Raw genomic sequence first — 27,931 nt, forward strand, 5'->3', positions numbered from 1 at the left:
ATCAAATGATATGATGTAAACTTAGTTTATGAACTCCTGGTTACTTAGACATTCTGCTAATCAATGCGGGCTGCAGACAGCTCCTCGATCCATCATCATGGTGGCAATAACAACACTGGATCAGAAGGGGCTTGATAGTACCATCATGTGCATGATTACTCCCTCCTGCTCCATAGCATAATGATCTTTATGTGCTCAACAGTTGAAATCATTACTATGGAATACTCAACACAAACGTGCGTGTCTAGTGCTGTGCAGCTAGTCGCCTATTGAAGGTATTCAATCTCAATCCAATTCTCTCACCATTATAGTCTGTTAGTTGTGGATTACAATGCAGCAAGTGGCCACACTTCAAGACACAATTATGTAATTGTACTGAAACTCACTCACCAGTGTCTGCTCTCTGACAAAATGTTGTTTTACTGATTCATACTATATATGAACATTTCATTTCATGTCATTTTGTAAAGCATGCGCCCTGCTGTTTCAGAATGTAGTGTGTCTTACACACAGTGTATCCTCCCTTCAGATAAACCACAATAACCTATGAGACTTTCCGGTAGTGGAACACAAATAGTTATTAAAATGAAAAGCCCAGTCAGGCGTATGATAAGGCTTTTTTTTTTATAAAACTGTTCCTGGAAGCTTTATCCTCTCTGTCTGTTCTATGTAGGGCTACTCCAAAATTATGAATGTGTCAAATTATGTAATCCTCTCTTTTTCGCTGCCTGATGGATGATTACAAATGCTTATACCAATCTGATACACACTATAACTCAACTGGAGGTGGATACGATTGTAGCCTTGTGAAGTTATGAAAATCCTTAGTTAAACAGAATGAATCATCCTGTAGAGAGGGAGGGAGAGAGAGAGAGAGCTGTAGTGGGATGGATATTGAATGGAGGTCATGTATAATCGCTTACGGTAGAATTTTAATCCTTATATCATGAGAGTACACAGGACTGGCAAGCCTGATCTAAGGTGAAGCACACTGTGTGGCTAATGGTGTCTTAGCTGTGCAAATGGTCAAGGTTTTAACTATAGTGGCCTAGTGTATCCAGCAACATGCTTATTGCACATCACTTACATTTTACATTTACATTTGAGTCATTTAGCAGACATCATTCATCTTAAGACAGCTAGGTGAGACAACTACATATCACAGTCGTAATAAGTACATTTTTCCTCAATAAAGAAGTTATCAGCAAGGTCAGTGCTGATATGCACAACACACTGTCTACCTATTATCATTCCTATTTACAGTTCCTGACTCATTCATGTCCTGAACACCATTGAGTATCTATAGCTAATCAGTGGAATGCTGTGCAATGCCCGATTATACATTATTGTTGCAAGGGAATACTGCCACTTTGACTTACAGGCTTGACATTTTTCTTGGCTTAGTTAGCTAGTTCATATTCATTTCACTGTGCTGCATTACTGCCAAGGCTTTGTTATCGGGCTGTGTTTTGAGAGGTGTTGTCACCTGAGAGAAGAGCAAATTATTATTGATTTTTATCTTCACATTTGTTTTTTTTCATCATTATGATTGCTTATTGGTACCTTCATGTGTGTGTAAAATATTACTGTTCTCCGATTTTTTTATTCATAGACATTTATTTTAATTATGTGTTTCTAGCTGAAATGTAATGTTCGTATCCTGTATATTTGACTGTGATATTTGGTTGTCTCACCTAGCTATGTTAAGATGAATGCATTTACTGTATGTTGCTCCGGATAAGAGCATCTGCTGAATGACAAAAATGTCAAATGTAAATGTTTTACGTACAGATCTCATATGACTGTATTGAATTATATAAAAACAAATATATATAATGTGTGATTTTAATATTTCTTTATAATTTTTTTTGTTATTTGTTACATTTGACTGTGTAAAACCTAGCAGTACTACTTGTTTCTCTGTAAAACAAAATCTAATTTACCAACATTTCTGAAAATGGATATACAGTGTTTTGGAATGAAACTCTTCCAATATATCTGAACCAAGTGAATGCATTGCTGTGAGGAACTATCAAAAATGGTCTATTTGGACAACCTGAATAAATGAATATATATGATGAATAGTTTTTGACAGTGATGTTGGTCCTCTCCTCTAACTCCCCTCTGCTTCCTGTCTCTCTATACCCATGCAGCCTCCTGAGCCTAGGACACAGCAGGCATGGCGGAGGCATCCAGAGACCTGGGACAACAGGGTGTGGGGACAACAGATCCTGAGGAGGACTCTCCCAACATGATAGTTTATAGAAAGGTATGTGTTTCTCTGACAGCCCATATAACATGGTATAGGACAATTTTATAATTTACAAGAAGGTGCGGACTCTATAAGTAAGCACCCAATGTAGGTATCCATTGAAAGACATGGAGCGATATCATTTGCCTGTTTCTGATGTAGATTGGTACAGTAATGAATCTCACAGTGGTTCCTGACATCTCTCTCCCAATGTCTAGAACAGTTCCATCTCAATGTCTGAACCATATGAATATGACAGGAAGAGCCACATCCAATGTCAGGTAATGGAACATGTTCTAAACCCTCTCTCTGTGGGTTTAGAACTCTGTGGGTTTAGAACTCTGTGGGTTTAGAACTCTGTGGGTTTAGACACAGTCACTGACGGGACCCACAATGGCCACAATAACCTTCCTCTGGCAGCCCGGCAGACTGTCTGCACTCTGCAGCCCTCTGAAGTTTTAATAAGCTCTCCATCAGTTTGGGTTTGGGGGAGAAAAAGTCCTTTATGTGTCAAGGGTAATTATACAATCCCTAAGGCACTTGAGTCTCAATGCCTGTCATTTGATTGGAGAGGAGAGAAGAGAAAAGGAGAGGATGAGCTGCACCATGGGTAATGATGTAGTGTGGGACTCAGAGGAAGTAGCTGTTCCTCCAGGGTTGGGCTTGTCTGCTCTCTCTGGAGCCACTCGGCACAGGCAGGCCCATTCAAAAACCTGTCCCAATGTGCTGATGATGGAAAAACTAAAGCAAAGAGTTGACAGATCCAATTCCATTCTGTTATTTTTTGTCATTTTTGCTAATGACTATTTAATAGTGGGGAGAGATAAACAAATGATTTGATAAAAGAAATGGAGTCAGTAGAGGATGGATGATGACATGGTTCAAGAAAACATTTTTAGCTGATTGAAGTCCCCCGAGCATGATTATAATGATAATGAAGAGTTGACATGATCCTGTGCCTTGTTCAGTGCTGAAATACAGTTCCTAGAATGACCACTTAGCCCTCAAGCCTCCACTTCTCCTATCCACCTGAATGAGCAGTCAGAACATTAGCAGGTTTAATGTGGTTTAATGTGGTCACACGCCGTACAGAGATGTTGGACAGTGGCTCTACATGTCAGACACGACACAATCAAATCGAATCAAATTGTATTTGTCACATACACATGGTTAGCAGATGTTAATGCGAGTGTAGCGAAATGCTTGTGCTTCTAATTCCGACAATGCAGTAATAACCAACGAGTAATCTAACCTAACAATTGGCTCGGGTGGTTGTTCTCCTTGATGATCTTTATGGCCTTCCTGTGACATCGGGTGGTGTAGGTGTCCTGGAGGGCAGGTAGTTTGCCCCCGGTGATGCGTTGTGCAGACCTCACTACCCTCTGGAGAGCCTTACGGTTGTGGGCGGAGCAGTTGCCGTACCAGGCAGTGATACAGCCCGACAGGATGCTCTCGATTGTGCATCTGTAAAAGTTTGTGAGTGCTTTTGGTGACAAGCTGAATTTCTTCAGCCTCCTGAGGCGCTGCTGCGCCTTCTTCACCACGCTGTCTGTGTGGGTGGACCAATTCAGTTTGTCCGTGATGTGTACGCCGAGGAACTTAAAACTTACTACCCTCTCCACTACTGTCCCGTCGATGTGGATAGGGGGGTGCTCCCTCTGCTGTTTCCTGAAGTCCACGATCATCTCCTTTGTTTTGTTGACATTGAGTGTGAGGTTATTTTCCTGACACCACACTCCGAGGGCCCTCACCTCCTCCCTGTAGGCCGTCTCGTCGTTGTTGGTAATCAAGCCTACCACTGTAGTGTCAATTGCAAACTTGATGATTGAGTTGGAGGCGTGCATGGCCACGCAGTCGTGGGTGAACAGGGAGTACAGGAGAGGGCTCAGAATGCACCCTTGTGGGGCCTCAGTGTTGAGGATCAGCGGGGTGGAGATGTTGTTACCGACATTTACATTACATTTAAGTCATTTAGCAGACGCTCTTATCCAGAGCGACCTACCCTCACCACCTGGGGGGGGCCCATCAGGAAGTCTAGTACCCAGTTGCACAGGGCGGGGTCGAGACCCAGGGTCTCGAGCTTGATGACGAGTTTGGAGGGTACTATGGTGTTAAATGCTGAGCTGTAGTCGATGAACAGCATTCTCACATAGGTATTCCTCTTGTCCAGATGGGTTAGGGCAGTGTGCAGTGTGGTTGCAATTGCGTCGTCTGTGGACCTGTTGAGGCGGTAAGCAAATTGGAGTGGGTCTAGGGTGTCAGGTAGGGTGCAGGTGATATGGTCCTTGACTAGTCTCTCAAAGCACTTCATGATGGCGGAAGTGAGTGCTACGGGGCGGTAGTCATTTAGCTCAGTTACCTTAGCTTTCTTGGGAACAGGAACAATGGCGGCCCTCTTGAAGCATGTGGGAACAGCAGCCTGGGATAAGGATTGATTGAATATGTCCGGAAACACACCAGCCAGCTGGTCTGCGCATGCTCTAAGGACGCGGCTGGGGATGCCGTCTGGGCCTGCAGCCTTGCGATCAAATGAAGCCTTGCAATGAAATGAAGATTGAAGCAAATGGAGACATCTTTAGCTCTTAGAGTACGACATCTACAGATGTAGGATCTTAATTTGATCACCATATTGCAGGAGAACTTTCCTACAATGTAGGACATACCTTGTGGTGTATTTGAGGTTTAAAAAGACTTCTGAAGTTTGTAATTTCCACTTTGAAATTTCAGACCTGATTTTCCCTTAATAAAAAGGTATCAAATCGTACAAAAATGCCCACTATTTATAATCTACACAATTCACATTTCCTGTTGCTGCAGGCTTATTTTCCAGCTGTATCAAACTAGCTTATATTAAGATCCTACATCTGTAGCTGTCCGACACACTTCACTCTCATAAATATTCACCCTCCATAGATTGCTGATGGCTTTTCCAGCCTCTGATTGTTCCTGGCTGATGTATTCTGATTCAGACACTAAATTGCTGCCTGGCCTGAGGGCTGCCAATGCTTCCCGATGAGGGCCTCAGTAATCACATGTTTGTATGAATGTATTTTTCATGCTCCTTATTCAGCTCCCTTTGAGCTGCAGGCATTCTGCTCTGATAACAGGTGTCCTATTGCCTACTGATGCTATAGAAATGGACTTTGTGAGTTTACATGGAAATGCTTTTGAATGTTTTATTGAAAGTTGTTTTTCCAGGATCTTACATGTTTTACAAGGGGCTGTCATGTTGTGGAACACCACCTGGGCTGTGCCATTTATTATATGTTACAGTGGACACTGTAAGCGTTTTAAAACGTAATTCCTCTCAATTCTACGACTTGAAGCATTATGTTCTGACAGCTAGCTTATGCTACACAAGTCCTGCTGCTTTGGTTGAACAGGGAACTGCCTGCAGGAATATTCAGATTTTAATCACCAACAACAACAACAGTAGTCAGATGATTATTGTGGATTAGCAGATTTACAGGGATATTACTTGAAGTGCCTTCAAAAAGTATTCACACCTCTTGACTTTTTCCACATTTTGTTGTTGTCAGAGTTTACTAGGAGTGGTGGGTTGGAGTCAGGCTCAGAGAGCAAAGGGTTCGGTAAATCATAATTTATTCTCCGGCACAAAACGGTCACGCCAAAATACAGGGCGCATAAAACAGACCAGCCCAAACACAGGACCAAACAGTCCGGAGAAAACAAACACGAAAACACATCCACAACCAACAGAGTAACAATCCTGCACAAACCTAGGCGGACCTAAGAGGCTTAAATAGACATAAATCAAGAAACGAAACAGGGAACAGGTGCAACCAATAAGACAAAACTAAACAAAAAGGAAAAAGGGATCGGTGGCGGCTAGTAGACCGGCGACGACGACCGCTGAGCGCCGCCCGAACAGGCAGGGGACCCACCTTCGTTGGGAGTCGTGATAGTTGTCTTACTGCCTGAATTTAAAATGGATTAAAATTAGTTTTTTTGTCAGTGGTCTACACACAATACCCAATAATGTCAAAGTGGAATTATGTTTTTCAAATTTTGTACATATTAACAAAAATTGAAAAGCTGAAATATCTTGAGTCGATAAGTATTCAACCCCTTTGTTATTTTTATTTCTAATTTTTTGAATTTCACCTTTATTTAACCAGGTAGGCTAGATGAGAACAAGTTCTCTGTCAGGGTTTACTAGGAGTGGTGGGTAGGAGTCAGGCGCAGAGAGCAGAGGGTTCGGTGAAATGTAATGATTTATTCTCCGGCACAAACGGTCACGCCAAATACAGGGCGCATACCACTGACCAGCCCAAACACAGGACAAACAGTCTGGAGAAAACAAAAAAACGAAAACACATCCACAACCAACAGAGTAACAAATAATCCCGCACAAACCTAAGAGGGCCTAACAGGTTTAAGTAGACAAAAATCAAGAAACACAAAAAGGAACAGGTGCAACTAATAAGACTAAACCAACAGAAAAGGAAAAAGGGATCGGTAGCGGCTAGTAGACCGGCGACGACGACCGCCGAGCACCGCCCGAACAGGCAGGGGAGCCACCTTCGGTGGGAGTCGTGACATTCTCATTTACAACTGCGACCTGGCCAAGATAAAGCAAAGCAGTGCGACACAAACAACAACACGGAGTTACACATGGAATAAACAAACATACAGTCAATAATACAATAGAAAAGGCTATATACAGTGTGTGCAAATGAGGTATGATAAGGGAGTTAAGGCAATAAATAGGCCATAGTGGCGAACAGTTCAGGAGCAAACGTTTGCTTAACAAGTCACATAATAAGTTGCATGAACTTGAATATCCCTTTGATCATAGTGAAACATTGACTCATGGGGTTGAATACTTATCTAATCAAGATATATTCATGTTTTATTTTTCATATATACAGTACCAGTCAAAAGTTTGGACACACCTACCCATTCCAGGGTTTTTCTTTATTTTTACTATGTTATACATTGTAGAATGATAGTGAAGACATCAAAATGATGAAATAACACATGGAATCAGGTAGTAACCAAAAAAGTGTTAAACAAATAAAAATATATTTGATATTTGATATTCTTCAAAGTAGCCAACCTTTGCCTTGATGACAGCTTTGCAAACTATTGGCATTTTCTCAACCAGCTTCATGAAGTAGTCGCCGGAAATGCATTTCAATTAACATTTGTGACTTGTTAAACGTTAATTTGTGGAATTTCTTTCCTTATTAATGTGTTTAAGCTGTGTTGTAACATGGTAGGGTTGGTATACAGAAAATAGCCCTATTTGGTAAAAGACCAAGTCTATATTATGACAAGAACAGCTCAAATAAGCAAAGAGAAACAACAGTCCATCATTACTTTAAGACATGAAGGTCAGTCAATCTGGAAAATGTCAAGAACTTTGAAAGTTTATTCAAGTGCAGTCGCAAAAACCATCAAGCGCTATGATGAAACTGGCTCTCATGAGGACCGCCACAGGAAAGGAAGACCCAGAGTTACCTCTGCTGCAGAGGATAAGTTCATTAGAGTTACCAGCCTCAGAAATTGCAGCCCTAATAAATGCTTCACAGAGTTTAAGTAACAGACACATCTCAACATCAACTGTTCAGAGGAGACTGCGTGAATCAGGCCTTAATGGTCGAATTTCTGCAAAGAAACCACTACTAGAGGACACCAATAAGAAGAGACTTGCTTGGGCCAAGAAACACGAGCAATGGACATTAGATCGCTGGAAATCTGTCCTTTGGTCTGATTAGTCCAAATTTGAGATTTTTGGTTCCAACCACCGTGTCTTAGTGAGACGCGGAGTAGGTGAACGGATGATCTCTGCATGTGTGGTTCTCACCGTGAAGAATGGAGGAGGAGATGTGAGGGTGTGGGGGTGCATTGCTGGTTACACTGTCAGTTATTTATTTAGAATTCAAGGCACACTTAATTAGCATTGCTACTACAGTATTCTGCAGTGATACGCCATCCCATCTGGTTTGCTCTTAGTGGGACTATCATTTGTTTTTCAACAGGACAATGGCCCAACACACCTCCAGGCTATGTAAGGGCTGTTTGACCAAGCAGGAGAGTGATGGAGTACTGCATCAGATGACCTGGCCTCCACAATCACCCGACCTCAACCCAATCGAGATGGTTTGGGATGAGTTGGATCGCAGAGTGCACGAAAAGCAACCCACAAGTGCTTAGCATATGTGGGAACTCCTTCAGACTGTTGGGAAAGCATTCCAGGTGAAGCTGGTTGAGAGAATGCCAAGAGTGTGCAAAGTTGTCATCAAGGCAAAGGGTGGCTACTTTGAAGAATCTAAAATATTAAATATATTTTGATTTGTTTGACACTTTTTTTTTACATGATTCTGTATGTGTTATTTTATAGTTTTGATGTCTTCACCATTATTCTACAATGTTGAAAATAGTATAAATAAAGAAAAACCCTTGAATGGGTAGGTGTGTCTAAACTTTTGACTGGTACTGTATATATTTTTACAAAAAATGTAATTGTTCTTCCACTTTGAAATTACAGAGTATTTTGTGTGGATCATTGACTAATAAATTACAATTAAATCAATTTTAATCCCACTTTGTAATTCAACAAAATGTGGAAAAAGTCAAGGGGTATGAACAGTTTATGAAAGCACTGTACAGTATATATGGGAGAGAGGGGTAAGTTGAGCCAAAGGATTAGTTGAGCCATCCCTTGTTTCTAGGAAACCATACACAACATTTATAATGGAGTCTGTGAAGGATGAAACCACATTGAAAAAGCGGTAAGCAAGTTAGGTTCCAAAAAAGGATTTTCACCAAGTCAAAATGAATTTATTGTGTTGTAGGTTTCAAGATACTTGTATCTAAATCAAAGTAGATAGCTTTAAGAGTGTTTTATACATCAGTTGGGGTCTCTATAAGCTGCAATATGAGGTTCTTAACCTAGAATAGTCAAAATGTTTGCCCTCTGGTAAGTTGAGCCAATGGTCATAGAGAAAGTAGCTAACTGCCATCATACCCCATACAAAGATGATTACACTTTGTCAGTTTTATGCATAATACGCATCGTATTTTTGCAATGTGTCATGCATATTATGAACTCAAATTAATTTTTCTTGTTACAGAGCAGACATTTAATGCCCTGTGTATACAAATGTAAAAGAAGCAGGAGTCTAGCCCCGCTTGAGATTCTTCAGAGAGAAGCCAAGGAAGTGAGAGAAGAGAAGAAGTCCATTCGAGCAGCAGCAATGAATGACATTTCTTTATGAATGACACTGAAGAAGTACGTTGACAAAAAAGAAAACGAACAAGTACCTGTGTGAAAGCGAAGCTATGATAGAGTAGCATAGACAGTCTGAGATGCTAAAGATATCAAGAGTCTCGCAGACCAGACAGACAGACATGAGTGATTTCTTTGAATCAAAGAGACCTTACAAGATCTCTGAATTTCTGTGTTTCTGATGGTGGTACAACACCACAGACTCCCTCTATCACTGATTATCTGTATGTCCAATGCTTCATATCTCTAATTGCTCTGTATCTTTGATTCTATGTGTGTGTGATGCTGAGTATGTGTGATGCTGAGGTATGTGTGATGCTGGGTATGTGATGTGTGATGCAGTGTTGAGGTTGAGGTGGCGGTGTACTCTAGCCCAGCTGCTCTGCATTTGAATGGCCCTCTGGGCAGGCAGCCTGGTGTAGTCAGTGTGAGATGGTGCTGAGGGAGGACCAGATGGTTATCAATATGCTCTGCTGCCGTCGTCCCCTAGGCCTGGTCACACTTCAGCCGGAAGAAATGCATTATCCTAATGCAAAGAACAACGGCCAGTCACAGTATAGCCCACTAATGGTACGGTATGAAATCATCATGCAGAGTTTTCACCCCAGTCTCTGTAGCTGTGAAGCTGTAATTGGTAGGACTATGTATTGACTTCAGGGCCATGTCTGAGACTTTCTTTTGTTGAGAGCGAATTGCAATAATATTAACCTGGATGTGCAGTTAGACAAAACTGACTGTGAATTTACCCATTACAGAAAGCCTGACTACACAGAAAGTGGAGAATGCTTATCCTGTCTAGTCTTGGCAGCGCTGTATTGTATCTTATAAACTGGGTGGTTCAAGCCCTGAATGCTGACTGGCTGACAGCTGTGGTATACCACTGGTCTGACAAAACATTTATTTTTACTGCTCTATTACATTGGTAACCAGTTTAAAATAGCAATAAGGCACCTCAGGGGGTTGTGGTATATGGCCAATATACCACGGCTAAAGGGCTGTGTCCAGGCACTCTGCGTTGCGTTGTGCTTAAGAACAACCCTTAGCCGTGGTATATTGGCCATATACCACACCTCCTCTGGCTTATTGTTTAATTGTTCAATGTAATTTTCTCTCAGAGAGGAATTGTTGAAGCAAAACAATGCCATAACTGTGGCACACCTTATTGCTGCAAGACCTCTGTGAGAGAGCTCAATATGTAATGCATGCACACACATGCACACACGTACACACGTACACACACACACCTGTCCTGCTTAATGGCCCCTACCCGTTGTGTGTTTTGTCTGCTCTGTCTGGCATGTTTAAGGCAATACATGGAGGACAAATTAAAGCAAGTGGCGGGAGCTGTGTGAAAACCAGCCTGTGACAAGGATCTCTGCTGTGCTGGAAAATGCAATTATTAATAGACTATTAATAGACAAGTCAGATCTCCAGTCCCCAGGACAAATGTGTCTCCCCCTCATTATTCTGTGACTCTGCTCTAACTCTGGGTTCTTCTCTGTGGCAGTGGCTTGCTGTATACACAACTATTGTTGTCCGGGGACTCATGGGATGCTTTCTCTCTGCCTAAAGACAATCAAGTGTTGGTTCTGTGTTTCATCTCTGTTTGATTTGGATGTTGTTACCCCATTTGTACCTGAAGTGTGAGTGTATAGATGTGCTCTGCATGGTCTTATAAACCTCCAATACAGATGTTTCTTGAACAATTGTTAGTGTGTAAATATTGATCGTGAGGGACTAACACTGAAATGAGTCCTGCCGAGGTCTAGTTGATGAGTCAATTCAGCACCCTGCCTAAAGTTATTGTTCCAACACAACACATAGCCTACTGTGTGTACTTTTTAAAAATACAGCTCTTTTAAAGGTGCATTATGCAGAAACCACTCCGCCATTTCCTGGTTGCAAAAATGTTAATAGTTCACCTAATTTCAGTTTATGTGGCAAAACAACCAAGTATAGTATAGAGAATCATTGTATCATCTAAACTGCTGTGAAATATATTTTCCTTAACCAACAATATTGTATTTTCAACTGTTTGAAGTTGGTGTACAAAACCTAAAGTAAAAGACACAAAACGAAACTTAAGAACGGGAAGCATAGATATAGCGCATATATAACAGATCTACCACTTCTTGTTCTTGCTTTCAATGAGATCTATAACGCACATTTCTATATGAATTTGGTCAGGTCGCCCAAAAAGTTACATATTGTAGCTTTAAATGTGAACGCTCTTTTGCTTGGTGGATGGACTATTCAGGCTGCTTTAAGCCTGTATCCCTAGGATGAGAAGATTTAAATATAAAGTATACTCCAACTGATATAATAGTCACAGTCAAGTGATGCTACTAATATTTTAACCAGCTGTTATGTTTTACCAGCCATCTGAGACCTAAAGGTCATTACAGTTCAATGCACATGAGAATTCATGTTTTACAACATATTACACAGCAGAATGAATGGCTTGAATCATGGAATCGGCGAGCATACTGTTTACTCTCTCTCTCTCTCTCTCTCTCTCTCTCTCTCTCTCTCTCTCTCTCTCTCTCTCTCTCTCTCTCTCTCTCTCTCTCTCTCTCTCTCTCTCTCTCTCTCTCTCTCTCTCTCTCTCTCTCTCTCTCTCTCTCTCTCTCTCTCTCTCTCTCTCTCTCTCTCTCTCTCTCTCTCTCTCTCTCTCTCTCTCTCTCTCTCTCTCTCTCTCTCTCTCTCTCTTCTCTCTCTCTCTTCTCTCTCTCTCAGTGCCTTCCCTCATCTCCACCCCTCTGTCCAACATTAATAACTGAAGAGAAATATTGAGTCCATGGGGACTTCATTCCTCTACTTTATTTTATTCATGTAGAACACATTTATTCTCATCGGCTGGTATTTCTATCCCTTAATGTGACGGTAAATTGTGATGTTTTTGTCTCTAGTGTCCTCAAAAGTTGGATTTACAGTTAAATAAAACTGAGATCGCTTACTGTATGCAGTCAATAAGGCTGTCATTGTAAATAATAATTTGTTCTTAAATGACTTGCCTAGATGAATAAAGGTTAAAGAAAAAAAGAAAAAAAAAGAAGGGAATGACCAAAAAGTACACATCTTTATACAGCACCTTGTGTCAAACATACTGTATTACCCATCACTCTCTCTGTGATGTGATGTATCCAATACAGCCTCAGCGACAGCTTCTACTCACAGATGAACAGGAGACATTATAGAGCAGCCCTCACCTCACCTTACCCCCGCCCCACATCCATTATCTCACCACAGGAAGGACTTGGCTCAGTTTAGGATTATTTATTTGTTACCCCCAGCTGTGAGTAAGAGAAGGCCAGAGACACAGGCAGGCATGCTCTACACTGTAGCAGGTCTGAGGATGGAGGCCTGTCTGCCTGCACTGACCATGAATCACTCTCCACTCACCCTTAAGTGCCTCTGGGATAGGGGAGGATAGTGGAGGATATCTCAGTACTCAGTATATCTCATAAGACTCTCCCCACCATAGGTGTCCACTGGCTCCTCTTCACGGTTCCTGTACGCACTTTAGATAACACAACCCAAATGGACACACTGGTTGTCAACTGTAGTGCTGGGTATGAGGCATACCGCTACTTTATCAAGCATGAATGGTTTTACAAGCGTGTCCACTGGTGCCAAGGCAGGCATATCAGAAGTGCTGGTATGGTGTCACTCATACGATTGCGCTAAAGCTTGTGTATCGAGGCCAGGCTTGGTCTCCAAACTGTCTGCATATTTCAGTTTTGATACTGTTGTATTATAAAGGCTATCTCAAACTGTCACACAACACTAACGCTCCCTCTCTTTAGTCTGTATTGGACTTTCTGAGAATTATTTTACCCATCCAAATTGTAATTATGCAGATATCCCCAAATAATCCTGGAGGTTTGCTAAAACAACATTTTTCTTGGATAATTTGCCGTGTGTATTCCGTTAAAGGATTCACCACTCGATAGTGAAAACACTGTGAAGAAATGAAGGGCTTTTCTCCAGCAAGCTAGGGGACATCTTCTCAGTGAGGATTCTCTCTCTGCCCTCTCTCCGTCTGTACTGGTACTACAAGTCAACTGCAGTCAAAAGGAGCACATTAAATAATGCAGGAGATGTTTATCGTGCTCATTAGGGCCGATGCGTGGGGTTCCATATGTACTTATGGTGATGCAGAGCTCACCGCTGGGAGGTTGGTCAGAGGGGGTTGGGGGTGTAGGGAGGAATCAGGCACCACGCTGCCCCAACTGCTGCATGCCTCACAACCCCCCTAGGTCGCACCTCACCCACCTACTCCAGAGTAGGGTAAATGGAACATGTCTTAAATACCATCTTACAGTAGATATCCCCAGCAATTGGGTGTGCAAAAACAGTGATGACAACCTCCACCTCATAGGGATAGAGTTGAAGATGATTTGTCTTTCAATCATATTAAAATCAGTTGAAATGCAATCAAATCAATAATCAGGTGGGCTCTGAAATCTTTGATTTGAAATCCCTGTTCTTTAGTGTGTGACGTGTAAACAGAACAGTTGCTCTCGTCATTTCTCCATGGCCTGCCTGGGTGAAAGGACCGAATCCTCTCTGGTCTGACAGTGGGATGTCTGACAGTTAGGCATGTGATTGGCAAGCCTCTCTGTGGGCCTGCGGTGCTGTTGGCACACTGAATGAAGCTCTGGACTGGAGAGTTGCACCGTCCATTAGATCAGGGTTTCGGTCCTGCGACTCCCCCCCCCCCCCCACCGAGTTTGGGAAACCCTGCACTAGATCACAGAGTCTGTGGCTATTTTACCTTATCTCAGGGAAGTAGAGCAACGTGAGGCTCAGTGAACCTGCCACAGTCAAACATATTCTACTGTATTCTACCAGTCAATATTTGGCTCTTCTAATGGAGCCTCTCTGTTAGTCTGTTTCAGCTTCCAATGCAGCACCGACTTCAATACAGACACATTCAAACCTCTGGAAGTCTGTTTCAGCTTCCAATGCAGCACCGACTTCAATACAGACACATTCAAACCTCTGGAAGTCTGTTACAGCTTCCAATGCAGCACCGACTTCAATACAGACACATTCAAACCTCTGGAAGTCTGTTACAGCTTCCAATGCAGCACCGACTTCAATACAGACACATTCAAACCTCTGTTAGTCTGTTTCAGCTTCCAATGCAGCACCGACTTCAATACAGACACATTCAAACCTCTGGAAGTCTGTTTCAGCTTCCAATGCAGCACCGACTTCAATACAGACACATTCAAACCTCTGGAAGTCTGTTTCAGCTTCCAATGCAGCACCGACTTCAATACAGACACATTCAAACCTCTGGAAGTCTGTTTCAGCTTCCAATGCAGCACCGACTTCAATACAGACACATTCAAACCTCTGTTAGTCTGTTTCAGCTTCCAATGCAGCACCGACTTCAATACAGACACATTCAAACCTCTGGAAGTCTGTTTCAGCTTCCAATGCAGCACCGACTTCAATACAGACACATTCAAACCTCTGGAAGTCTGTTACAGCTTCCAATGCAGCACCGACTTCAATACAGACACATTCAAACCTCTGTTAGTCTGTTTCAGCTTCCAATGCAGCACCGACTTCAATACAGACACATTCAAACCTCTGGAAGTCTGTTACAGCTTCCAATGCAGCACCGACTTCAATACAGACACATTCAAACCTCTGTTAGTCTGTTTCAGCTTCCAATGCAGCACCGACTTCAATACAGACACATTCAAACCTCTGGAAGTCTGTTTCAGCTTCCAATGCAGCACCGACTTCAATACAGACACATTCAAACCTCTGGAAGTCTGTTTCAGCTTCCAATGCAGCACCGACTTCAATACAGACACATTCAAACCTCTGGAAGTCTGTTTCAGCTTCCAATGCAGCACCGACTTCAATACAGACACATTCAAACCTCTGTTAGTCTGTTTCAGCTTCCAATGCAGCACCGACTTCAATACAGACACATTCAAACCTCTGGAAGTCTGTTTCAGCTTCCAATGCAGCACCGACTTCAATACAGACACATTCAAACCTCTGGAAGTCTGTTACAGCTTCCAATGCAGCACCGACTTCAATACAGACACATTCAAACCTCTGTTAGTCTGTTTCAGCTTCCAATGCAGCACCGACTTCAATACAGACACATTCAAACTTCTGGAAGTCTGTTTCAGCTTCCAATGCAGCACCGACTTCAATACAGACACATTCAAACCTCTGGAAGTCTGTTTCAGCTTCCAATGCAGCACCGACTTCAATACAGACACATTCAAACCTCTGGAAGTCTGTTTCAGCTTCCAATGCAGCACCGACTTCAATACAGACACATTCAAACCTCTGTTAGTCTGTTTCAGCTTCCAATGCAGCACCGACTTCAATACAGACACATTCAAACTTCTGGAAGTCTGTTTCAGCTTCCAATGCAGCACCGACTTCAATACAGACACATTCAAACCTCTGGAAGTCTGTTTCAGCTTCCAATGCAGCACCGACTTCAATACAGACACATTCAAACCTCTGGAAGTCTGTTTCAGCTTCCAATGCAGCACCGACTTCAATACAGACACATTCAAACCTCTGGAAGTCTGTTTCAGCTTCCAATGCAGCACCGACTTCAATACAGACACATTCAAACCTCTGTTAGTCTGTTTCAGCTTCCAATGCAGCACCGACTTCAATACAGACACTTTCAAACCTCTGGAAGTCGTGGTCTAAAAAACGGTGTTTTTGCTAAATGCTCCAGTAGATTTTCACTCTGCTGTTTCTGTGTTGTACTCGTAGCCAGTGATGCCTGGGACTGCAGGCTACTCATGCTGCCTCCTCAAAGCCATAGGGAAGAGGGGCTTGAAGAAGAATGTGAGTTCACAGATAAACAATGAGAGAATATAGTCACACACTTAATGTTGGGTCAAGCATGACAATGGATGGCTGCTTTTTGCATCTGACAGTAAGCCAGTGTGGGCCTAGCGTTCAAAATTAATATTGCTGTGTTTCACTAGTGTCACAGAATAACGTTGTGGAAATATTGTGTTGATCATGTAAAACTCTTTCAGTAACTTAACATATCACCATCTGCTCTCCTTTCATGTCTGTTTTGATGACGATCTGAGGCATGCAGATTAGTTTTCTTCAACATAGCATTTGCAGCATATAGAACAAGTCATCAGGTCAGGATAACATTGGTCTGTAAGGTAAGGATGGACTGTGGTGTTCCTGGAGTGTCGGAGGGTCTCTGTAATTGTCTGTCTGATGAGGGCGAAGCATGGATGAGTCACCAGCCGCAAATGTTAATCACCACAGCCAACTCGTCTTCCTGGAGAGCCCTCAGAGGGCCAGACTATTGGCCTGGGTTCATGGACCTGCATCAGAATAGCTGATTACCCGCCAGGATTCACTGACAGCTCACCCAATTGGAACCGTTCTGCGTGGTTTAGCTTCTTGTGTTTCTCATTGTCAGAAAGCCACAGCTCAATGGCGGAAAAGGCAAGCAGGAAGAAATACAACCTGGCCTGGTGATTAGAATGTTCTCAATCATGTATCCCTTTTTAAGCTATTGTCCCAGAAAACAATATCACCATACCTGATCCATGTTGCTAAGACAAGGTATAAGGTCAGAGTTGAATGACTACAGTTGTATAACAACCACCTGCAGCAAATAGAATATACATAACCAGCTTGAATATTTTAATATTAAGTCTTGTCCTCAGTGTCATGTAGGCAGACAAAGGTAAATTGAGATTTTCAAGTAAAGAAAGTTAAACTATCTGGCATTTATGTGAGTGTTAGAAACCACACGATCATGTTCTCTGTCTGTCTCTCTCTCGCTCTCTCGCTCTCTATCTTTCTCTTTCTCTAGCTGTCTCCCTCTCTCTCTGTCTCACGTTGTTTCTCTCTCTCTCTCTCTCTCTCTCTCGCTCTCTATCTTTCTCTTTCTCTAGCTGTCTCCCTCTCTCTCTGTCTCTCACGTTGTTTCTCTCTCTCTCTCTCGCTCTCTATCTTTCTCTTTCTCTGGCTGTCTCCCCCTCTCTCTGTCTCTCACGTTGTTTCTCTCTCTGTCTGGAAAATAGCTGTCAACCTCAACAGAGAGAGAGTCTTTACACAGACCTCAACTAACCACCAAGGACTAATGTGTACAGAATCTCACTCTTATTGGTCTGTCAATAACTCATAAGGCTGTGGTCAGAATATTCATCTCAAATGCCTCACCACATTTATTCCACAGTGCAACGAAATTCCTTACAAAGGGAAGCCATTCTCCTGGAGGGAGTTAAAGACTGTGGAACATAGAAGGCATTATCTAATTTTGACTGATGACCTATTACATGATATAAAGACAAAGATATTACATTGGGAACTAAGTACAGAATCTATCAGAGGTTAAATAACATTCAGTAAACCCACAATGGCTCAAAACTGCTTACCTCTACCTGGTACGGGGCTCATTTTCTAAGACTCTGAAATGCACAAAGCCCTGAATTTGAGCCTACATTAACTTAAAGTGGATATTAGTCTTCATAAGGTCAGAGGGAAGGCGGAAAAAGAGCCCTAAAGCTTTTAAGCACACAATAATCATGTGAATCAATACGGCCCAGAACAGAGAAGAGTTAGGGCTCTGCTGCAGTCAGACTGAAACACGAGAAGAAGCTAAAATGGTTATTCCCATGTTCTGATGACATACCAGAAATGGAGTTACCAACAAATGCACATTTATAAACATATGTGTATTTTTCACTGAGCAACCTTTTAGTTTTTAACTTGATAGCACAACTGTGTGTTCAATTGTTGCTTGCTTTACATGGCTTTTTTGTACTTTGCTAATCCCCTAAAGCCCTAATTGCTTCTGCGATGCTGTCACATACTTATTCACTCTGGGAGTGGAGAAAAAAGCATCTCCAGAACAGAACAGCGCTGTAAGCTTTCCCTGAACGACTGCTGGATGTTGAGTTCACAGCACCACCAGAGCAGCACTGTGTTAGAAGAACTGTGTAAATTAGACAATTATTTGATGTTGGTTAAAGAATAATATGATTCAGCTAAGGTACTAAGGTGCAAAATCTTGTCTGGGACACATTTTGCGATAAGCCCAACGTCTTCTGTTGGCTGAAAACCACTGGCTAGACTAGTTTGATCTGGAGCTAAATGGCAACGTAACATGCAGCATCTACAAAAGGTACTGTTTTCTGTGCCCAGATGACAGTATATCTGTTTTTAGAATGAAATGGCCGCAACCCCCTGTGAACTTGTGTACAGCAGGATCCAAGCTCAACCTCGAACAAACAGAGCTGTTTTTCCTCCCCGGGAAGACCAGTCCGCTCCAAGACCTCTCCATCACAGTTGACAACTCCACGGTGTCCCCCTCCCAGAGTGCAAAGCACCTTGGTGTGACCCTGTCGTTCTCTGCAAATGTCAAAGCAGTGACTCGCTCCTGGAAGCTCATACTCTACAACATCCGTAGAGTACAACCTTTCCTCACAAAGGACCTAATTCAGGCACTTGTCATCCCCCATCTTGACTACTGCAACTCTCTGTTGGCTGGGCTCCCCGCTTAAACCCCTGCAACTTACCCAGAACACCGCAGCCCGCCGTCATGTTCTCCCATGTCACCCAGCTCGTCCGCACACTCTACTGGCTTCCAGTCGAAGCACACATCATCTTCAAGACCCTGGTGCTTGCCTAGGGGGAAGGGCCCTTCCTTACCCTCAGGCTATACTCAACCCCTAAAAAAGAAGTGGCACTTGTCTTCTAGCACTGACTTTGCTGATAAGTACTTCATTGAGGGAAAATGTACTCACTACGATTGTGATGTTGTTGTTTAACCTAGCTATCTGGAGATGAATGCACTAATTGTCGCTCTAGATAAGAACGTCTGCTAAATGACTAAAATGTAACATGCAAAATGATCCATCTAAATATTGTTGCATAATAAGAAGTATGCATAACATTAGGAGATTTTGAATCTCTACAGAAATTAAATTCTATCAACTCAGCTCACTCTGGTTTAGGTAACAGCTACCCAACATTACTCCGATATGGCATTTAGGGGATGAGTTTTCTCTACCATGAAAACTGACTCCCAGAAATACAGGCCTCATTTCCACAGTCTGACAGGAACATCAGCAAACATGCTCTGCTCTGGGAGTCTTTGACATTTCACATTTCAGAGTCACATGTTTGCCTTTTTATCTCTTTCATGTCCTTAACTCTTGGTGCATTAATAGCTTATCTGTGTTTGGAGAGAAAGATTCCAATTCCTTTCCTGGAATATGGCCCTAAGCAGGGGCCTTTTTAGAAGGAAAATTACAAGATAATTGGGTCCTGAGGCAGGTATGGCCAAGCATTTTGCCTGCACAGTAACTCACTGAATTACAAGCAGCTGCCACGCTCAGATACGACTACCAGATAGAAAAATACAAAAATGACATTTCACTTCATTTTGAAATATAGTAGCAGGATATTAGATCACAAAGCATGGCTCATGTCTCAGTGGGTTAGGTCTTCAATAATGCAGGGGGTGTATTGCTCTAGTAGCAAAATCCACCTCCACTGACATGATAGATTGTTTGTTTTATTCTCCCCTGAAGTAAAATGATAAAAGATTCATAAGTAACTATACATTTGATTGTTTGGCTGCTGCTGTGCTGCTGGCCCCAGCCAGCACTGGATAGGGACTGCTATCTGCTAAGACAATCATACTGTTCAACACTGAGTGGGGCCTGGATAGTGTGAAAGATAGGTATATACACTGCTCAAAAAAATAAAGGGAACACTAAAATAACACATCCTAGATCTGAATGAATGAAATATTCTTATTAAATACTTTTTTCTTTACATAGTTGAATGTGCTGACAACAAAATCACACAAAAATGATCAATGGAAATCAAATTTATCAACCCATGGAGGTCTGGATTTGGAGTCACACTCAAAATTAAAGTGGAAAACCACACTACAGGCTGATCCAACTTTGATGTAATGTCCTTAAAACAAGTCAAAATGAGGCTCAGTAGTGTGTGTGACCTCCCTACAATGCCTGGGCATGCTCCTGATGAGGTGGCGGATGGTCTCCTGAGGGATCTCCTCCCAGACCTGGACTAAAGCATCCGCCAACTCCTGGACAGTCTGTGGTGCAACGTGGCATTGGTGGATGGAGCGAGACATGATGTCCCAGATGTGCTCAATTGGATTCAGGTCTGGGGAACGGGCGGGCCAGTCCATAGCATCAATGCCTTCCTCTTGCAGGAACTGCTGACACACTCCAGCCACATGAGGTCTAGCATTGTCTTGCATTAGGAGGAACCCAGGGCCAACCGCACCAGCATATGGTCTCACAAGGGGTCTGAGGATCTCATCTCGGTACCTAATGGCAGTCAGGCTACCTCTGGCGAGCACATGGAGGGCTGTGCCACCCCACACCATGACTGACCCACCGCCAAACCGGTCATGCTGGAGGATGTTGCAGGCAGCAGAATGTTCTCCACTGCGTCTCCAGACTCTGTCACGTCTGTCACATGTGCTCATGTGCTCAGTGTGAACCTGCTTTCATCTGTGAAGAGCACAGGGCGCCAGTGGCGAATTTGCCAATCTTGGTGTTCTCTGGCAAATGCCAAACGTCCTGCACGGTGTTGGGCTGTAAGCACAACCCCCACCTGTGGACGTCGGGCCCTCATACCACCCTCATGGAGTCTGTTTCTGACCGTTTGAGCAGACACATGCACATTTGTGGCCTGCTGGAGGTCATTTTGCAGGGCTCTGGCAGTGCTCCACCTGCTCCTCCTTGCACAAAGGCGGAGGTAGCGGTCCTGCTGCTGGGTTGTTGCCCTCCTACGGCCTCCTCCACGTCTCCTGATGTACTGGCCTGTCTCCTGGTAGCGCCTCCATGCTCTGGACACTACGCTGACAGACACAGCAAACCTTCTTGCCACAGCTCGCATTGATGTGCCATCCTGGATGAGCTGCACTACCTGAGCCACTTGTGTGGGTTGTAGACTCCGTCTCATGCTACCACTAGAGTGAAAGCACCGCCAGCATTCAAAAGTGACCAAAACATCAGCCAGGAAGCATAGGAACGAGAAGTGGTCTGTGGTCACCACCTGCAGAACCACTCCTTTATTGGGGGTGTCTTGCTAATTGCCTATAATTTCCACCTTTTGTCTATTCCATTTGCACAACAGCATGTGAAATTTATTGTCAATCAGTGTTGCTTCCTAAGTGGACAGTTTGATTTCACAGAAGTGTGATTGACTTGGAGTTACATTGTGTTGTTTAAGTGTTCCCTTTATTTTTTTGAGCAGTGTATTATTACTGAAATATATCTTCCAAACCACATTGCTAATTTATTCCATCATTAGAACATCCCCCCAATCACAGACAGGCAACAGGGCTGTGTTAGAGGGAGGCGGCGGCTGTAGCCTGCTGCATGTAACATATCCCAATCATAAAACACTTGTTTTCACTCTCTGATTCAATCAAATAGCCTCCCTACCATCAAATACCTCCAGGCTAATATGTGGTTATTAAAAGGCCATTAGAGGATCATAATAAGTGGCCTGGCAGGGAGAGGATGACAAGGTGACAAAGGCCACTGAACCTTCCCCTCTGTCTGTCAGGAGAACGAGGAGCCAGCCATCCCCCGGGAAGGGGACAGATACAACCTCATCTGAGGTGAGCAATGCTAGTGACTCTAGTACTCTGTGGCTCTAAGTAGGTAGAATGTCAAACTTGTAAGGAAATATGAGCTTTTAAAACACTGTTCTGCACTCATTATTGAGTTCAGCTCTCATTGAAGTAGGGGGGTTCTCAGAAAATAAGTTGCTCATTCCTTATAAAGCACACTCTGCACATTGCTACATTGGTCCTGGTGGGTTCATGTTGCTCTCCGACAGCTGAGTGGGTTCCTAATAGTATCTATATGTCACTGAGGGAGCCAGTGGACATTTCCCCTAGTGATGCACTGGTGAGCCTCCTTGGCTCTCTCAGAACAGACGTTTTCAATTTGTCTCCCTGTTGTCAGAGCAGCATCCTACCTTCTTAATTTGGGAATGTTCTAGTAACACTCTGGAGGGCCAAACACAGGATACAGGTAACAGGCACAGTGCTGCATAGAGGAAGGTTGTCACACTGTGGGGGAAAGGAATGGGACCATTGATTCATGAAGCCATAAAAACCTTCACTCTATCAGGGCAAGGGCCATGACAGATAATCCATGCGTGTCTTAAAGGTCAAGGGCCATTACCTCACTGATTGCCTGTGTGCTCTGAGACATTAAGGATTAAGATAGAAGACAGCATCATTTTGGGGTGTGGCAATTGTGTATTCTTCTATCCATGACAGGGACTGTACATGGTACTTTATCATGAGAGTCGTTTAGTGTGAATTAAAAACAGATGGCTTCATATAATGGTAACATCAGGAGAAAAAAAGAGAAAACATCCCTGTATATCAAGACTTTGGTAAACTGAGTGTGTGTGTGTGTGTGTGTGTGCGCGCCGTGGAGGTGGCTCAACCCTAACGCACATTCATTTTCAGTGTAACCAGAGAAGGCATCGCATCATCCCTGAGCAGGAAACAAACCGTTTTATTTAAACACCTTTTGCTGTTATTTTAACCCTTGAAATACCAATGACCTGTTAGCATCCAATGAGCATGTATGAGCATGTATGTGTAACAGTATAACTTTAGTACGTCCCCTCGCCCCGACCTCGGCCCTCTGCACACATCAACAACTGACACCCACGAAGCGTCATTACCCATCGCTCCACAAAAGCCGCGGCCCTTGCAGAGCAAGGGGCAACACTACTTCTAGGTTTCAGAGCAAGTGACGTAACTGATTGAAACGCTACTAGCGCGTACCCGCTAACTAGCTAGCCATTTCACATCCGTTACACTCACCCCCCTTTCAACCTCCTCCTTTTCCGCAGCAACCAGTGATCCGGGTCAACAGCATCAATGTAACAGTATAACTTTATGGCGTCCCCTCGCCCCGACCCGGGCGCGAACCAGGCACCCTCTGCACACATCAACAACTGACACCCACGAAGCGTCGTTACCCATCGCTCCACAAAAGCCGCGGCCCTTGCAGAGCAAGGGGCAACACTACTTCTAGGTTTCAGAGTAAGTGACGTAACTGATTGAAACGCTACTAGCGCGTACCCGCTAACTAGCTAGCCATTTCACATCCGTTACATATGGTCAGGAATAAACTGACCATACATCTTGGTGCACAATGTCAATGTGTCCACTGCATCAGCAATATTCTGGTCGTTTCATTATAACACTCTGACTAGACAGCTGTGAACAGACATAACAGACACTGTTTTGTGCATTAGTAATAATGACAGGCTAGAGAAAAGGCATAGCAAGCATTTGTATCTGCTGTGAAGATACCTACTTTACAGGACAGTAACTGGTCAGTAGTCATTTCAGTAATAAGTAGAGCTTGATCAAATTAGTTAAATACCATCTGTTCCAACAAACCAAAAACTTCAAGGAGTCTGTCTAATAACACAAAAATGGCATTCTCTGCGCATGGCACACTGCAGCCCACGGGCCTTGCTTGTCCTGTCCTCCCTCCAGCACCCAAGGAGTAGTGTACTCTGTAATGAAGGAATACAATTCCTCCTTCTCTCACATAAGGAACAAGTAGGTCCATGTAGATGTAGATGAGTCAGATGAGTGCCTAAGGAAACCATCTTCCCACTAACCTAGTCACCACAACCAAGTGACAGACAGGAAAAGACCCTGAGGCACTCAATGTCCGCATTGCAAAGTCAAAAATGAATAATGCATACTGTGGTTTTCTTAAGCTTCATGAACCCACCCTGTGCATTTATTTGGTATATCAGTAAGACCAGAAATTAGACTTGGATTGGATGTAAAGATGTTGAGATACCACAATGAAAATAACAACAGTCTGTAACTGATTCTGTCTCAGCTGTGAGTATGTTGTCTCCTATTTGTATAACAACATACATTGTTCATCTCGCAGTCACTCCAGATAGATAATTTCAGTTGTTGCTTTTTATGTTGAGCACATCACGACAAAGCGTACGCATCCGAACCAGCATGGTCCTCTTATACACCCCTTATTCTCATCCAGACAGGGCTAATGAAGAGAGAAAGTGGGCTTCACTGACTGCAGCAGCTAAATTGGTATCAGTACAGGGTGGCCGTGATCCATCTGATGCCCACATAGAGAATCTATCTATCTCTGTGCAGCTTGCCTTGCCTTACCTTCTGAAAATAGAACAGTTCTATCCGTCTGCCACAGCCACCCTGTTGTCAAGCTCTCTGTCTTACAACTTTCACATTTTAGTAGCTTGGCTTTGCCTCAGACACAGAGGGAGAGAGTGCAGACGAATGGATGCAGCTTGGAAGTGAGTGATTGACTGTGATTTTGGCTCAGATTAAGGACTGTGTTGGTGGTGAAATGTGAAGAAAAAATTACTTCCTTGCAGTCATTTTCAAATCTCTCTGTGTCACCATGTTGTAAGTGGAGAAACTTTGTAAAGTGCTAACCAAGCAAAACTGACACAGTAGCAGCAGGGCAACTCTTCTTCCAGTGCCACCACTCCCACTTTAACTATTCTGTTGTCGTTCATTACCCCACTGCAATAAGGGTTCACTATAGCATTTCTTCCCCAATTACCGTGCAGGGGTAAAGTCAGGGGACCTTATTAGACTACAGACCCTCTGGAGTCCCACTGGTACTCAGGATGCAGATGGTGTAGGATGTGTTTGTTTGGCCTAAGTGCCTTGAAGAATACAGATGTAGGATCTTAATTTGAGTCAGTTGTCTATAGCAGGAAAGTGCAGCAACAGGAAATGCAGCAACAGGAAATGCTAATTATTATGTGGATTATAACTAATGGACATTATTTGTAGAGGTTGATACATTTTACGTTAGGGCAAATCAAGTCATTTTAAAGTTGAAATTACAAACTATAAAAGCCTTTTTAGACCATGAATACAAGTGTCAAGTTTTATTAGTCGTATGTACAGGATACACATGGTATACACCGTTCAACAAAATGCTGACTTGCAGGTTCCTTCTGGACAATGCAACAACAATTAGAAATAATAAAAGATAAGAATACAAAAATAAAGTAAATGGCTCAGTAGAATACATTTTTGCATAAGTATAATACAGGAAAGCACAATTTATAGTCCAATATTTACACATGTTTTGGGGAAGGGGGGGATTGGGTGCAAGTGTTTAAATTGTGCACTATTTAGCTATCATAATAAGAGCCAGGGGCCGAGGCAGCAGAGTGCTAGGTCACCCATTGTTTTTAGGCGTGTCTTTGAAGTCTTTGATCATTTGACTGGAGTGATCAAATTATGACCCTTCACCCGTAGCAGTTGTTTTCAATAGATGGACTGCAGTTTTAGTGAATGAAACCCAAAGCATTGGCTGTGTTGGTCTTGATATAGGATATTATAGGGTTTCTTGTTTCTATCCTGGAATTGCTCATGCTTTTCAAGTACATCTGTCATTGTATATAATTGTGTCTCTTGAAATTAATCTTAGTTCTAAAAGTGAACCATTCATTGTGACTGAGGGATTCAAATGCTTGTTTGTGTTGTCTGCACTCATGCAACCCATTGAGTCTGTAACAACAGATGATTGCATGGGAGGATGTTTTTCTGGTGTTCATGTTGTTTCTCTTCATCCCTGTGTTTCAAAGGGGAGTGCTGACTACTGACTAGATTATCCCTCTCTACAGGCCTGATCGGTAATTGTAAATTGAGTCTATCTGGCTCTATTCCCATGTAGGGAGAAATTCAACAAACTTTTAATTGCTCCATTCCCCTCATCTCTATGAACGTTGCCATGGAAACTAAAGCCCATGTAAACCCTCCTCTTCCTTCCCATTCTCCCACTACACGCCTATATTAAATCAAATTAAATCAAATCAAATTGTATTTGTCACATGCGCTGAATACAACAGGTATTTCACCTTACAGTGAAATGTTCACTTACAAGCCCTTAACCAAAAAGCAGTTTTAAGAAAAATAAGTGTTATGAAAGTACTTACTAAAATAAACTAAAGTAAAAAATAATTACATAAAAATATATATACAGGGGGACTGGTACAGGCCAGTCGAGGTAATTGGGTCAAACCGTCCGTGATCGGGAGTCCAATAGGGCGGCGCACAATTGGCCCAGCATCGTCCGGGTTAGGGGAGGGTTTGGCCGGGGTAGGCCATCATTGTAAAATAATAATTTATTCTTAACTGACTTACCTAGTTAAATAAAGGTTGAATAAGCAAAATAAAAAATAATTAAGGTAATTAATTAAGGTTAATGCAAATAGTCCGGGTAGCCTTTTGATTAGCTGTTCAGGAGTCTTATGGCTTGGGGGTAGAAGCTGTTGAGAAGCCTTTTTGTCCTAGACTTGGCGCTCCGGTACCGCTTGCCATGCGGTAGCAGAGAGAACAGTCTATGACCAGGGTGGCTGGAGTATTTTACCATTTTTAGGGCCTTCCTCTGACACCGCCTAATATAGAGGTCCTGGATGGCAGGAAGCTTGGACCAAGTCATGTACTGGGCTGAAAGCACTACCTTCTGTAGTGCCTTGCGGTTGGAGGCCAAGCAGTTGCCATACCAGGTGGTAATGCAACCAGTCAGGTTGCTCTCGATGGTGCAGCTGTATAAATTTTGAGGATCTGAGGACCCACGCAAATCTGTTCAGTCTCTTGAGGGGGAATAGGCATTTTCATGCCTTCTTCATGACTGTCTTGGTGTGTTTGGACCATGATAGTTTGTTGGTGATGTGGAAACCAAGGAACTTGAAGCTCTCAACCTGCTCCACTACAGCCATGTCAATGAGAATGGGGGCGTGCTCAGCCCTCCTTTTGCTGTAGTCCACGATCATCTCCTTTGTCTTGATCACTTTGAGGGAGAGGTTGTTGTCCTGGCACCACACTGCCAGTGTTGTGTCGTTGGCAAAATTAATGATGGTGTTGGAGTCGTGCTTGGCCATGCAGTCATGGGTGAACAGGGAGTACAGGAGGGGACTGAACACACACCCCTGAGGTGACCCGTGTTGAGGATCAGCATGGCAGACGTGTTTTTACCTACCCTTACCACCTGGGGGAGGCCTGTCAGGAAGTCCAGGATCGAGTTGCAGAAGGAGGTGTTTAGTCCCAGGGTCTTTAGCTTAGTAAGGACCTTTGAGGGCACTATGGTGTTGAACGCTGAGTTGTAGTCAATGAATAGCATTCTCACGTTGGTGTTCCTTTTGTCCAGGTGGGAATAGGCAGTGTGGAGTGCAATAGAGATTGCGTCATCTGGGGATCTGTTGGGGCGGTATACAAATTGGAGTGGGTCTAGGGTTTCTGGGATAATGGTGTTGATGTGATCCATGACCAGCATTTCAAAGCCCTTCATGGCTACAGACGTGAGTGCTATGGATCATTTAGGCATGTTACCTTGGTGTTC

General features: G+C 43.1%; 1 protein-coding gene across 1 annotated transcript in view; it reads left to right on the top strand.

Annotated features, from left to right (window-relative positions):
• Nucleotides 1-2,179: 2,179 nt before the first annotated feature.
• LOC120023449 (regulator of G-protein signaling 6-like) overlaps nt 2,180-27,931 on the top strand; it is a 51,529-nt gene continuing 25,777 nt past the window's right edge. Inside the window, exon 1 of the mRNA XM_038967469.1 lies at nt 2,180-2,269. Coding sequence (XP_038823397.1) covers nt 2,180-2,269 — 90 coding nt within the window. The remainder of the gene's footprint in view (nt 2,270-27,931) is intronic.

Source organism: Salvelinus namaycush, chromosome 28, assembly GCF_016432855.1.
Source record: "Salvelinus namaycush isolate Seneca chromosome 28, SaNama_1.0, whole genome shotgun sequence".
In the NCBI taxonomy this organism is placed as follows: Eukaryota; Metazoa; Chordata; class Actinopteri; order Salmoniformes; family Salmonidae; genus Salvelinus; species Salvelinus namaycush.